A 14,673-nucleotide genomic window follows, 5' to 3' on the forward strand; every position below is an offset into this window, starting at 1 on the left:
CATTTATGATTGTGTTATTCAATTATTTTCTTTGGGCTATGATAGTAAAGGTCAAATTCAACATTTTATCAAATAATACCAAAATATAACTAATTGATACCAAAAGGGGTCCTAAACTTCAAATAAAATATTGAAATGATCCGTGGTATCATTTCTTAAAACAATTCCATATGTTACCCCCCTTTAAGAGGTTAAGGTACATAATTCTGACTGGAAGAGGAATCTTACTTTTGACACTGAGTTTGGATGATTATTTGTTTTAAATTACATTGGAGAACACATACATTTCAGGATGGGGGGGGTCTTCCATTTGACACTGAAGTCCAGCGGCAGGGTAGCCTAGTGGTTAGAGTTCAAATCCCCGAGCTGATAACTGCCTCTGAACAGGCAGTTAACCCACTGTTCCTAGGCCGTCATTGAAAATAAGAATTTGTTCTTAACTGACTTGCCTAGTGAAATAATGGTAAAATTAAAAATAAAATAAAAATACAGCCATGACAGATTACTTACTTTTGACGTTGAGGTACATGGACTTGCTGACATCAGCTCCCACGTCATTGCTGACCTTACACAGGTAGTAGCCGCTGTCCTCCTCCAGCACATGTTTGATGAGCAGAGAGCCGTTGACCAGAACCTGGATACGGAAGCCCGAGTTCAAGGCTATAGGCTGGAACTGGGGAACACCCGCACCTAGAGAGGGAGAGAGGGAGAGGTGGAGGGAGGTAGAGAGAGGAGGAGGGGAAGATGTAAGATGTATTAAAAACACCTCTTGCATAGTTTATGACCAAATTATGAAGAATTATTACATAATGGATGGATGTTTTGCAGTAACAAAAACTACAGTACATTTCCATTTCCTCATTTACGGTAACCTGAGAAGATGTTGCCTTCCCCTTCTTCCTCTTTACATTTGTTTAGAGTTGCAGCGCTGAGCTTTCACAATTCCACCTTAAGGCTGTGGACACTGTGTCTGCTGTGTTGGCTCTCATAAACAGATGCTCTTTAATAAAAAAGCTTGCCGTAGGACAATGTTGTGTTTATGCAATTCAGCAAGATAGTCAAAGGAGTAGAAATGGAAGATGCACAGTTACAGAAGGGTATTTATCCTCAATCATGAACCAAGTGTGTAAACATATCATCATAGTGGTCAGAAGGGAGAAGAATAGCTTTTAATTAATCCTGGGTCATGCTCAGTAGTGCACACTGTAGCCAAACGTTTCGAAATGGAAACGGAACATCTGTGTTCGATTTGGACAGGTTCATGCAGTACCTCCCTGTTTCACTCCATGTCAAAACATTAACTCTCTACTGAACACAATTCTTTTATATTTTGGCCTATTTACCTTTGGAGTGCTTCCACACTATGGTAGGGACGGGGTATCCCTCTGCAGAGCAGTTGAGGATCACAGCTTTTCCATAGATGCCGTCCTGGTCCTTGGGCTGCACCACAAACTTTGGAGGGACTGGTTGGGAGAGCAACAGACAAAAGGTCATTAAAACAGGTTAATCTGTTATGGTGTTGTAGTTTGAGTTTGTAATACCTTGTGGCTTAAATAGCACAAATTAGAAATGCTATATTTTCACACCAAGTGTGAGAAAAACAAGAAGAGCCAATGCTAGCGAGTAGGTTAGCATATTAGCCCAGTAGTGGAATAAGTGGCATCTCACATCACAACATTAAAAGATTACAGTAAAACAGAATGTGCAACACTGCTATTGGGTTTAGGGTTATATTATGTTTTAGCATATAGGTTTTCTTTTGCTATACCCAACATAGACCTAGTGGTAGGTTGATTTGGATCCACTCCAACTGTAGGGGAACATATGAAGAGAGTTTACTCTTGCAGAATACTGGAAAAACTAGCAAATACGTTCTCGACTCATATCTTTGAGGGGTGTCAATCCTTCTCCCCCCTCTCTCCCCACATCAACTCCCTCCCTCCCCCTCCCACCCCTCTCCACATCTTCCCCCCCAACCCTCTCCCTCCTCACCCCTCTCCTCTCCTCACCCTCTCATCTCCTCACTGGTTTATATCTCCCTCCTCACCCCTCTCCTCTCCTCACCCCTCTCCTCTCCTCACCCCTCTCCTCTCCTCAACTCTCTCCCTCCTCACCTCTCTCTCTCCTCACCCCTCTCCTCTCCTCAACTCTCTCCCTCCTCAACTCTCTTCCCTCCTCACCTCTCTCCCTCCTCAACTCTCTTTCCTCCTCACCTCTCTCCCCCCTCAACTCTCTTCCTTCACCTCTCTCCCTCCTCACCTCTCTTCCCTCACCTCTCTCCCCCCTCACCTCTCTCCCTCCTCAACTCTCTTCCCTCACCTCTCTCCCTCCTCAACTCTCTTCCCTCCTCACCTCTCTCCCTCCTCAACTCTCTTCCCTCACCGCTCTCCCCCCTCAACTCTCTTCAACTCCTCACCCCTCTCCCTCCTCAACTCTCTTCTCTCCTCACTCCTCTCCCTCCTCACCGCTCTCCATCTCCCTCCTCACACCTCCCCCACCTCTCTCCCCTCCTCACCTGTCTCCATCCCCTTCCTCACCCCCCCTCCTCACCCCTCCCTTACCCTCCTCACCTCTCCTCACCCCTCTCCCTCCCCCTCCTCACCCCTGACGATGAGCTGACTCTGGTGTTCCACGGTGGCGGCCTGGTTGCGTGCGATGCAGGTGTAGTTGCCATTGTGCAGGAGAGACAGGTTGGAGATACGCAGGGAGCTGGTGAAGTCTATGTTGTCGATTGTTACGCCGAGGCTGGCCGGGATTGGCCGACCGTCCTTCTGCCAGGTGATGAAGACAGGCTGATCACCTGACATCACCACGCACGGAATGAACACACGTTGGCCAATAGAGAAACGAGGGAACTCGAAGGGATGGATGGTGGGGGGAACTGCAGGAGAAAGAGACGGGTAGAGTTATGGAAAGGGTATTTATGTTTGTATCTTAAAGCAAGGATTCAACTTAGTTAGTTCAGATCAACCATCCTCATCCCCATCTAGTTTCTAAATGTATTAATAGCATGGCTTAACACCATGGAGATGCAGATGAGAGAGAGAAATTAATTACATTTCCCCTTGCGGAGAGGCTGGCTGTCCTCTACCTCTCCCTTGTTCCCTCTTTCTCTCACTCTCTCTTCCTCTGTCTCTCTCTCTCTCTGGGGACACTATAGCCATGGTGCAAAGCAGATGCTTTGAAGAATTCATGATTTAAAATAACATTGAAATAAACGACAATTCAACAATTATTTAATTCTCAACAAAGTATGAATAACGGGCTCCTGGGGATTCCCACTCTTTTCCTCTCCTCTCCGCAGCCTCAGAATGCTAAGCAGCTGAGAGGAAAATTAGGTACAGTGGGAATGTCGTTGTTCTGGGCTTTGTTTAGGGCCACAGTCTGCGTGATTTCCCCCACCTCGCACAAATGTTAACGTGGCGGCGCCGCCGAGACCCGTGAGAGAGGATTCCGATTGGTACGTTCTTTCTGATACTTCAAATTATGCAGCACCATTATTGAGGAAAGACCAACTGGGCACAAACTGATTTAATCATTGTTGTTTCCATGTCATTTCAATTAAATGATCTTGAACCAACATGCAATAGACGTTTAATTGACATCTGTGCTCAGTGGGGAGAGCCGTCTGAGGTTATGTACTGTAATGTACTGGCAGACTGGCATAGCGGCTGTGAATGTTCAGATCAGCTGATGATGGGATTCTTTACAATGTTAGTCATGGCTGGTCATGGCTGACATCAGCACCATCATCCCAGACACCCTGGACCCAGTCCAATACGCAAACCGCCCCAACAGATCCACAGATGACGCAATATCTATTGCACTCCACACCTGGACAAGAGGAACACCTATGTGAGAAGGCTGTTCATCGACCATAGCTCAGCACCATAGTGCCCTCCAAGCTCATCACTACACTAAGGACCATGGGACTGAACACCTCCCTCTGCAACTGGATCCTGGACTTCCTGACAGGCCGCCCCCAGGTGGTGAGGGTAGGTAACAACACATCCACCACACTGACCCTTAACACAGGGGCCCCTCAGGTGTTTGTGCTTAGTCCCATCCTATACTCCCTGTTCACCCACAACTGAGTGGTTGCACACGACTCCAACACCATCATTAAGTTTGTTGATCACTGAAGACAATTAGACAGCCAATAGGGAGGAGGTCAGTGACCTGGTAGTGTGGTGCCACGTCAGCAAGACGTTGAGGGAGACTACAGGAAACGGAGGGCCGAGAGCTTCAGATTCTTCGGTGTCCACATCACTAAGGAATTAACATGGTCCACACACGCCAACACAGTCAGGATGAAGGCATGACAACACCTCTTCCCCCTCAGGAAACAGAAAAGTTATGGCATGGGCCCTCAGATACTCAAAATGTTTTACAGCTGCCATCCAGGACCTCTATACCAGGCAGAGGAAGGCCCTAGACATAGACATTTCTCTCTGCTACCGCACAGCAAGAACTCTGAACAGCCTCTACCCCTAAGCCATAATAATGCTAAATACTTAACCAAATACCTACCCAGACTATCTGCATTGACCCATTTTACACTAGCTCTTTTGACTCATCACATACGCTGCTGTTACTGTTTATTATCTATCCGGTTGCCTAGTCACTTTATCCCTACACAACAGTAGTAGATCATCAAGGACATCAACCACCCAAGCCACAGCCTGTTCACCCCACTATCATCCAGAAGGCAAGGTCAGTACAGTTTTTATTTAGTTATTTAACCTTTATTTAACTAGGCAAGTCAGTTATTTACAAAGACAGCCTAGGAACACTGGGTTAACTGCCTTGTTCAGGGGCAGAACGACATATTTTTACCTTCTCAGCTCAGAGATTCGATCTAGCAACCTCTCGGTTACTGGCCCAACTCTCTAACAACTATGCTATCTGCCACCCCATCAAAGCTGCATCAAAGCTGGGACCGAGAGACTGAAAAACAGGTACTATCTCAAAGCCATCAGACTGTTAAATAGCCATCACTAGCTGGCCTCCACCCAGTAACCTGCCCTGAACTTAGTCATTGTTACTAGCTGGCTGCCACTCGGTTACTCAACCCTGCACCTTAGAGTCTGCTGCCCTATGGACATAGACATGGAATCACTGGTCACTTTAATAAAGGATCACTGGTCACTTTAGGGCTAGGCCCCTTTTTTCTCAATTTCTGCCTGACTGACGTGCCCAAAGTAAACTGCCTGTTGCTCAGGCCCTGAAGCCAGGATATGCATATCATTGGTACCATTGGAAAGAAAACACTTTGAAGTTTGTAGAAATGTTAAAACAATTTCGGAGAATATAGCACAATAGATATGGTAGGAGAAAATCCATAGAAAAACCAACCAGAATTTAGTTTTTGAGAGACCATGCTCTTACAATAGAATGTTATAGCTCCCAGGATGCAATACCTATGGCTTCCACATGGTGTCAGCAGTCTATGTTCAAGGTTTCAGGCTTGTAACTTCCAAAACGAATGAGAAATATCAGTTTTAGTACAGGGACACAGTCTTGGAAATTCGACAAGACGCGCCTGCTAAAATCAGTTTCCTATTGAACACACTTCTTTCCGTAAGAAATATTATAGTTTGATTACATTTAAGGGTATCTGAGGAGTAAATAGAAACATATTTTGACTTGTTGAAACGAAGTTTAGGGGTAGATTTTCAGATTAGTTTCTCTGCATGTTGAACAAGTGGATTATCAAATCGATGGCGCCAACTAAACTGACTTTTTGGGATATAAAGAAGGATTTTATCTAACAAAACGACACTACATGTTATAGCTGGGATCCTTTGGATGACAAAACAGAGGAAGATTTTCAAAAGTAAGTGAAAATTTAATCGCTATTTGTGAATTTATGAAACCTGTGCCGGTGGAAATATATTTTGATGTGGGGCGCCGTCCTCAAACAATCGCATTGGCATACTTACTTTTTAATAGCTACTGTAAATCAGACTGTGCAGGTAGATTAACAAGAATTTAAACATTCAACCGATATAAGATACTGGTATGTACCTAAATGTTTAATATCCATAATTTTTATATTATTTATTTGAATTGAATTCCAGAATTGAATTCCAGAATTGAATTCCAGAATTGAATTTATTTGAATTCCAGTTTCACCGGAAGTCACCGCAAGCGGGACGCCTATCCCTGAGAGGTTATTAATAATGTTTACATACTGTTTTACTCATTTTATATGTATATACTGTATTCTAATGTATTCTAGTCAATGCCACTCCAACATTGCACGTCCTAATATTTATATATTTCTTAATTCCATTCTTTTACTTTGAGATTTGTGTGTATTGTTGTGAATTGATTTAGATACTACTGCACAGTTAAATACTACTGCACTGCTGTAGCTAGGAACACAAGCATTTCGCTACACCCGCAATAATATCTGCTAAATATCTGTATGTGACCAATAAAATTTGATTGATTTTGATATGCACATATCTACCTCAATTACCTCGTACCCCTGCACATCAACTCAGCACTGGTACCACATGTGTAAAAAAACCTTACAGTCCCTCTCATGAACTAACTCATAGCCCTCTCTAACTCTTGAAACAAGTAGCCTACCTAACTCTGCCTGACTCCATGACTCTGCAGAGGCGGGGGATGGGATCCCATTGTTCACAGGCTACTCTTTTTGCATCTCTGGAGCTCTCCAGTTACATGCCACAACCAGTGACCTCTGATTAGGACATTTGACCGCCCATCACCACCTTTGATCCTGCTGACCTGCATCTCCACAGTACATCTGTCCAGTAAGCAGGTGTGACCAGGACAAGTATAAAAGCACAATCTAGCCCAGTCCGGGGTAAGTCTTCAGCAAGCAGTGGCAGAGTGAGGAGCATAAACCTCTGCCCTGCACATCAACGGCTGGGCCACAACCCATTGACCATTTCTTCTGCAGCCCTGTACTCTCCCAACACACGCTGGTGTTAGCGTGTCATTGACCTACAAACCACTATCACTACAACACTTCCACCTAGTCCACTTCCTGTTTGCTGTGTGTGTGTGCCTGTCTTGAGTGTGGAAATAATGTGTGAATTGCATCCCTGTCTCCTACCGGTCATTTCCGTCTTCTTACCGGGATGCCAGGGCAGTTGCACCTACATCTAAATCACCACCTCTATTAGAGACCACCACATGGTGGAGCTCTTTTTACTATCTATATAGCCAGGTTCCTTATATAACCAAGTTACTTATTGTGTATTTATTCCTCATGTACTTTTTTAAATATTATTTTTAGACTTGTCTCTGCATTGTTGGGAAGGTCACGTACAGTGGCTTGCGAAAGTATTCACCCCCCTTGGCATTTTTACTATTTTGTTGCCTTACAACCTGGAAATAAAATGGATTTTTTTTTGGGGGGGGGGGGTTGTATCATTTGATTTACACAACATGCATACCACTTTGAAGATGCAAAATATTTTTTATTGGGAAACAAACAAGAAATAAGACCAAAAAACTGAAAACGTACGCGTGCATACCTATTCACCCCCCCCCAAAGTAAATAGTTCGTAGAGCCACCTTTTGCAGCAATTACAGCTGCAAGTCTAGTGGGGTATGTTTCTATAAGCTTGGCACATCTAGCCACTGGGATTTTGCCCAAGGACAAACTGCTCCAGCTCCTTCAAGTTGGATGGGTTCTGATGGTGTACAGCAATCTTTAAGTCATACTACAGATTCTCAATTGGATTGAGGTCTGGGTTTTGGCTAGGCCATTCCAATACATTTAAATGTTTTCCCTTAAACCACTCGAGTGTTGCTTTAGCTGTATGCTTAGGGTCATTGTCCTGCTGGAAGGTGAAACTCCATCCTTGTCTCAAATCTCTGGAAGACTGAAACAGGTTTCCCTCAAGATTTTCCCTATATTTCGCTGTGGTATGACTTAAAGATCATTCCTTAAATTCTGACCAGTTTCCCAGTCCCTTTCGATGAAGGACATCCCCACAGCATGATGCTGCCACCACCATGCTTCACTGTGGGGATGGTGCTCTCGGGGTGATGAGAGGTGTTGGGTTTGCACCAGACAGCATTTTCTTTGATGGCCAAAAAGCTCAATTTTCTGACCAGAGTACCTTCTTCCATTTGTTTGTGGAGTCTCCCACATGCCTTTTGGCGAACATCAAACGTGTTTGCTTATTTTTTTCTTTAAGCAATGTTTTTTTTCTGGCCACTATTTCATAAAGCCCAGCTCTGTGGAGTGTATGGCTTAAAGTGGTCCTATGGACAGATACTCCAATATCTGCTGTGAGGTTTTGCAGCTCCTTCAGGGTTATCTTTGGTCTCTTTTTTGCCTTTCTGATTAATGCCCTCCTTGCCTGGTCCATTAGCTTTGGTGTGCGGCCCTCTCTTGGCAGGTTTGTTGTGGTGCTATACTCTTTCCACCTTTTTATAATGGATTTAATGGTGTTCCGTGGGATGTTCAAAGTTCTGGATATTTTTTATAACCTATGATCTGTACTTCTCCACAGCGTTGTCTCTGACCTGTTTGGAGAGCTCCTTGGTCTTCATGGTGCCGCTTGCTGATGGCGCCCCTTGCTTTGTGGTGTTGCAGACACTGGGGCCTTTCAGAACAGGTGTATATATACTGAAATCATGTGACAGATCACGTGACACTTAGATTGCACACAGGTGGACTTTATTTAACTAATTATGTGACTTCTGAAAGTAATTGGTTGCACCAGATCTTATTCAGGGGCTTCATAACAAAGGGGGTGAATACATTTAAATTACAGGTCGTAATTCAACAAAATAGAAACAACGTCAAGGGGGATGAATACTTTTGCAAGGCACTGTAAGTAAGCATTTCACTGTCAGTCTACACCTGTTGTTTACAAAGCATGTGAAAAATACAATTTTATTTGATTGTAAGAGCCATACCTTTTACTGATTTTGGCATATATCTGTAAAGTGCCTATACAAGAGGCTCTAACACACTTGATTCATCAAATCAAGGTCCTTCTGAGTAGATCATGAGTAGAATCATGTGTGTTAGAGGGGTGACAGGTAGCCTATTCTAGATGCCAACCTCACAACTGGTAATTACCACCTTGCTACTTGGTTATGAACATAGCATAAAGCCCTCAGATAGCTCTACAGGTTGGGACCCCTGGTTTATATCTTTAACTGAGTAGGTTAAAGGTTTGAGTGCATACTGTACCTTTCACACTGACGTGCACACTTTGGCTGGTGGAGAGAGAAGGTGAGACCAGCACGCTACACGTGTACTCTCCCTCATCCACATCCTTCTGTACATCATACAGCTTTAGCGTGCCATTGTTCTCAAATGCCCGCTGCCGGTGGTTATAGGGGAGCAAGTTGGCGTCTTTGTGCCATTTGATGGAGTAGTACGGGTAGCCAATGACGCGGCAGTGAATGTACATGTCCCGCCCAGCAATGGCGGTGAGGTTTTTCATTGGTCGTATGCTGGCAGGCCCTTAATGGAGACAGAAGAGAAATACCTCTCTTAAAATGATTTTGAGGCTGAGAAATGTGAAACTTTAGAAGTTTGAGATGTTTAAGTGTGTCAGAAACCATGGAGACAGACAGGGATTCATTCTGAAAGACAAGGACAACATTTATTGGAGATTTTAAAGCATATTAAAATACTATACTCCATTGGGACTTGCTAAGTGCCATGACTACAATATCCTACTATTAGTATAATATCAACACCTCTTTTTCCTGTAATTAGGAAATAAAAGGCAATAATTTACATAAATCTCATTGAATAATAGTAATATAAAATCACCCTAGTTCCTCGTCCCTGGGACCGATCCATAGCTGAGTGTTCCAGAGGGCGTGTACCTACTTTCCTATTTTAAACTCTCCGAGGTGAAGTGAATATTATCACACTGTTCTAGCACCTGCTAGACGCCAGGCATGATTGCATTTGACAAGCATTAGAGCCCAATGTTCCCACTCTCCACTTATGAACATATTATCAAAAGCATTACTCATGTTCCCCTTGCTCGTTCTCTCACACTGCTGGAAAACCAACAGCATGTAACCAACACAGCTCTATAATACAGACCTTACCAGGGATACTGACTGACTATTAGGATATTTAACATACTGTAGATAGATGACAGTTACCCAATCCATCCTGTATTGCCTATAGTAGCCATAGGAAAACTAACACTTTACAGAAAGGTACAAATCTAGAGTTAGGTGCTGTAGCTAGGTAGAACAGTTGAACTAAATCTGTGGTGGTGTGCACCTCTAGCGCACTGTAAAGGCATCCACGTTGCTACTCTCTTTAGCATGATTAAGAAGCAAACAATGTGAGAAACAGTCATTACACTGTCTCTGCTATGCCACCTGTGGATATTTATCTTCTACGCTCAGGCTGCATTCAGAAGACATGGACACTCTGCTCAGCTCCGCTCTCTTCTGCGCTAGGCTAGCTAACCTACTGAACTGGAGACTTTAGCATCCCCTCACTAAGCCCATGCTTAGCTACATTATTGTGCTTTCCAGTGGGAAAACCATCAAAATGAGTTATCCAATATCTAATACGGATGTCCTATCCTTCTCTGTTTTGAGCCTTTATAAGGTAATGAATTAGCATTGAGTGGAGGATGAAGGGCCTGGAGTCTCTAGATATACCCCTAGTAACCATGGTGACAGTCAGTCTTACAGTAGCTGGCTATAGAGCTGCCCGGCACCTCCCTGCTGAGTGTAGATTGCTCCTCAGTCAAATGCTAGTGCTAGTGTAAATCAACTTAATGGCGTCCCAATATAAAGCCATCAGTGAATGTTAGGTAGGGAGTAGGGCATTAGAGAAGTTACCGCTGACACCAGTGAGTGATGATCGCAGCACTATACGAGCCCCTAGGATAATCTGGCATGTTTTGAATAGGAAATTAAATCAAAAGGAAAAAGATGGATACAGACAGACAGGGGAGCTAGTTGACACAAAGTTACACACATCGACACAGACAGAACGACCGTAGGGGAAAACAGACCAGATAGAACACACTCACACACAGACACATGTACAAAAACACAGACACACATGTACACACATACACATATTTGTGACATACAGTACGTAAACAAAACAAGAAGGAAAGAAACAAAAAATGTCTCACAACTAAACACACAGCATACACAGAACACACAACTAACACACAACACACACACAACACACACTAACACACAACACACACTGAACACACAAAACACACAGCTAACACAGAACACACAACTAACACACACCACACACTGAACACACAACTAACACACAACACACACAGAACATACAACTAACACACAACGAACACAGAACACACAATTAACACACAACACACACAGAACACACAACTAACACACAACATACACTGAACACACAACTAACACACAAATAACACACAACACAGACAGAACACACAACTAACACAGAACACACAACTAACACACAACTAACGCACAAATAACACACAACACGCACAGAACACACATTTAACAGACAACACACACAGAACTCACAACTAACACACATCTAAGACACAACACACACAGAACACTCAAACAACAAGGAGACACTGAAACAAGTTCGAAAGAGGTTAGTCAGGCACTCTCAAAGGATCTTCGGAAAAAAACACATGCATCAGGAAAAACAACAACAACAACAACAACAAATTAATTCATAATTCATAAATGTGTAAAATGTAATTGTTTTGGAGGAGCTGATCTGACAAGCACCTCTTACGTTTATTCGCGCCTGGTAGGAGACCGCCCCGGCCGAATTGTTGCAGATGCACCGGTAGACACCCCCGTCTGGCCCTGTTGTCTGGCTGATGTTCAGGTGGCTGATCACATGGCCCTCCTGGTCTGTGTAGTGGCCGATGCGGTGGCGGGAGTCCCTGATGACCGGATCGTCGTCCAGCGTCCACATCACCCTGGGCTCTGGTGTGCCTTTCACCGTGCAGAACAGTGACACAAACTCGTTGGTTCCAAACACTTTCTCACTGAAGGAAGATATTATCTTGGGCGTGCCGTCTGGAGAGAGGGGGAGAGGGAGACAAGATGGGAGGTGGGTTCGAGTTAAAGATACTTTTTTTCTAGTAGATCTAGATACCAATCTAAAGTCAGCTGCATTTTATCCGCCTTAAAGGAAAATGCCACCCCAAAACTACAGTATTTTTTGTTATTTGTTTCATTGGTCCATTGTTGATATATTCCCCAAATGTTTTGCTTGTCATTCGGGTCATATTTCTGTATTTTGAAAGTTACATATCTTGAAAACTTGATTGCTGACAAGCAAAACATTTTGGGATTATATCAACAATGGACTAATGAAACAAATAACAAAAGATAGTTTTTGGGTGGAATTTTCCTTTAAGGTCAAGGTGATGATTAGGTTTGGGTCAACTGATCCTAGATATATGTCTAGTATATCTAGTTTATAAAAGGAAAATTCATTACATTGTCTCTTTGCCAGATACAGTAAATCAGGGATAAAAAAAACTGTTGACCTCAAGTCACATGCATCAAAGGATCATGATGAGCACATACAGTGTCCATTCACTCTAATACTGTAAATCTCAGTGGAGAGGATTTGGAATTGTTCCTACTCCTCCTCCCCCCTCCTCTTCCTCTTCCTCCTCCTCCTCATTATAGATTATCAATACCCTCTTTATATTGGTCCATGGCCATGGGAGACAGTTGCCACAGCAACAGAGTTCAGGCCATGCGAGCAATGTGAGGCTTGTTCAGATAATCTAATCATAGGGGCTGTGGCAGGGCTTTACTGCAGCCCTCATTAGCACTCACACACAGACACCTGATCAATGGTTGGTGTTCCCCATTCTGCAGTCACACAAAAAAACACATGCAGGCAAGCACACACTCACATACAGATGCATGGTCACACAATGCTCACATGCACATACACACTAAAAACACACAACTACCCAAAAACAAAAACACACAGGTTTTCTGCTGCGATTGAAAGTAACATTGTTAACCCCCTGACCACACAGACATCCACTGAGAATACTGACCTTCCAGAATGACCTGGACAAAGTCCTGGGCGGACATCTTGCCTTTCCTAGCGAAGCACTGGTAGGCTCCTCCATCACTCTTAGCCATCCCAGCCATGACCAGGTTCTCCCGGTTGTTGCCAGTCATACGAACACTGTTGCCAGGGTATATAATTTCTCCATTCCGGTACCAGGACAGGTCGTACTCCTCCGAGCCACTCACGCTGCACGACAGAGACACCTGGCTACCCACGCTGCCTTTCACCTTCCTCGGGCTAACCACTGCCTTCAGGGGCTCTGGAAGAGGGAGAGGGAGCTTATTGTCAATGCGTCATACTGTATATCAGCTAGAAATGTATGAACTTTGAACAGTATCCAACTCTGAACAGTATTTCAAATATACAATTAACAGATGAACAACAAATATACTGTACATTTAGCACAACATGCTGCACACAGTCTATTACTGACCTTTGACCTGCAGCCTTCCCACCACCTCTGCGTTGCCATAGCTGTTCCACACTTCACACACATAGCTTCCCTTGTCGCTGGGCTGCGCCCTCTCTATCAACAGGCCCGTCACACTCTGCCTGAAGCGGCTGTCTGGCTCTAGCGGACGGTTGTCCTTCAGCCAGCGGTACTTCGGGGCCGGGTGACCAGACGCCTTGCACGGCAGCTCCACCCGGTGTGATGTCATCACCTCGCGACGCTCAAAACCATCCAGGATGACCGGCCCCGAGTTGGAGGGGTCTGAGGGACGAGCAATGGACAAAGGTGAGAGAAATGCAATATTTTGGTCAAAAGTATGCATTGTTAGCAATACTCAGTTGACTAGCTTGGAGCAGGTCCAGATTGAAGGGGTGAAGTGAAACAATGGTGAAACCTAGTGATATTCAGAGTGTATTCCAGGCTATCATTGGCACTCAAACTTGCACAACAGACTCATATCCAAGCTGTAGTGTCCCTCTGCATACCTGACACAAAGAGGCGTGCGCTGTTGCTCTGCCTGGTCTCTCCTGTGTAGCGGTGGCGTGTCATACACCTGTAGTTATACAATCCGTCCTCATTTTGCACGTCCAAGATGTACAGGGCTCCCGTGGAGGTGATGAGGAACCGAGGCGCTGCAACATAACAAGACACAGCTAATCGTTAGACATATGCAGCATTCAACCTGCTTATGTAGCTCAGGAGCAACATACTGTACAACCATACAGCTGTGTGGCATATATGCTTTCTTTTTCTTTTTCATTCACAACAGAGTGGTATCAGAATCATCCTGCATGTACAGATATGATTCAACAAATAAAAACACTAAAAACAGCCATAGCAAAACTTGATATAGAATATCCATGCGGCTTGGTAAATATTTGCAGAGTTGTCTTCTGTGATGTGCCAGGCGACGAGACTCCAGACACTGAGCATCTGCTCCAGCCCATTTAGCTGAACACATCTGAGAGGGAATGTGACACGGCTGTGTGTTGTGGCAGTCTAACACCGCTCGTTATCACATAGCTCATCGCTCTGCTCTCTCTCTCTCTCTCTGGCGGAACTCTCTCTCTTTCAGACTAAAGCAGAGAGATCCAGGGACAGAGATCACACAGCGCTTTGATATGGCACCGCGGCGCAGCTCAGGTCGGATGTGCTAATATCATGCTAA

At 44.3% G+C, this 14,673-nt stretch overlaps 1 protein-coding gene across 5 annotated transcripts in view; it reads right to left on the reverse strand.

Annotated features, from left to right (window-relative positions):
• LOC135548549 (cell adhesion molecule DSCAM-like) overlaps window positions 1-14,673 on the reverse strand; it is a 142,450-nt gene that overhangs the window by 41,979 nt on the left and 85,798 nt on the right. For 3 of the 5 annotated variants that reach the window (XM_064978279.1, XM_064978282.1, XM_064978278.1), the window contains exons 4-12: window positions 13,991-14,137; window positions 13,488-13,766; window positions 13,038-13,313; window positions 11,737-12,033; window positions 9,191-9,466; window positions 2,603-2,881; window positions 1,769-1,810; window positions 1,344-1,463; window positions 511-690 (exon numbers count right to left, since the gene is read on the reverse strand). In XM_064978279.1, coding sequence (XP_064834351.1) covers window positions 511-690; window positions 1,344-1,463; window positions 1,769-1,810; window positions 2,603-2,881; window positions 9,191-9,466; window positions 11,737-12,033; window positions 13,038-13,313; window positions 13,488-13,766; window positions 13,991-14,137 — 1,896 coding nt within the window. The remainder of the gene's footprint in view (window positions 1-510; window positions 691-1,343; window positions 1,464-1,768; window positions 1,811-2,602; window positions 2,882-9,190; window positions 9,467-11,736; window positions 12,034-13,037; window positions 13,314-13,487; window positions 13,767-13,990; window positions 14,138-14,673) is intronic. The other 2 variants (XM_064978281.1, XM_064978280.1) reach the window with 1 other exon arrangement.

The sequence above is a fragment of the Oncorhynchus masou genome, chromosome 11, assembly GCF_036934945.1.
Source record: "Oncorhynchus masou masou isolate Uvic2021 chromosome 11, UVic_Omas_1.1, whole genome shotgun sequence".
Classification (NCBI taxonomy): Eukaryota; Metazoa; Chordata; class Actinopteri; order Salmoniformes; family Salmonidae; genus Oncorhynchus; species Oncorhynchus masou.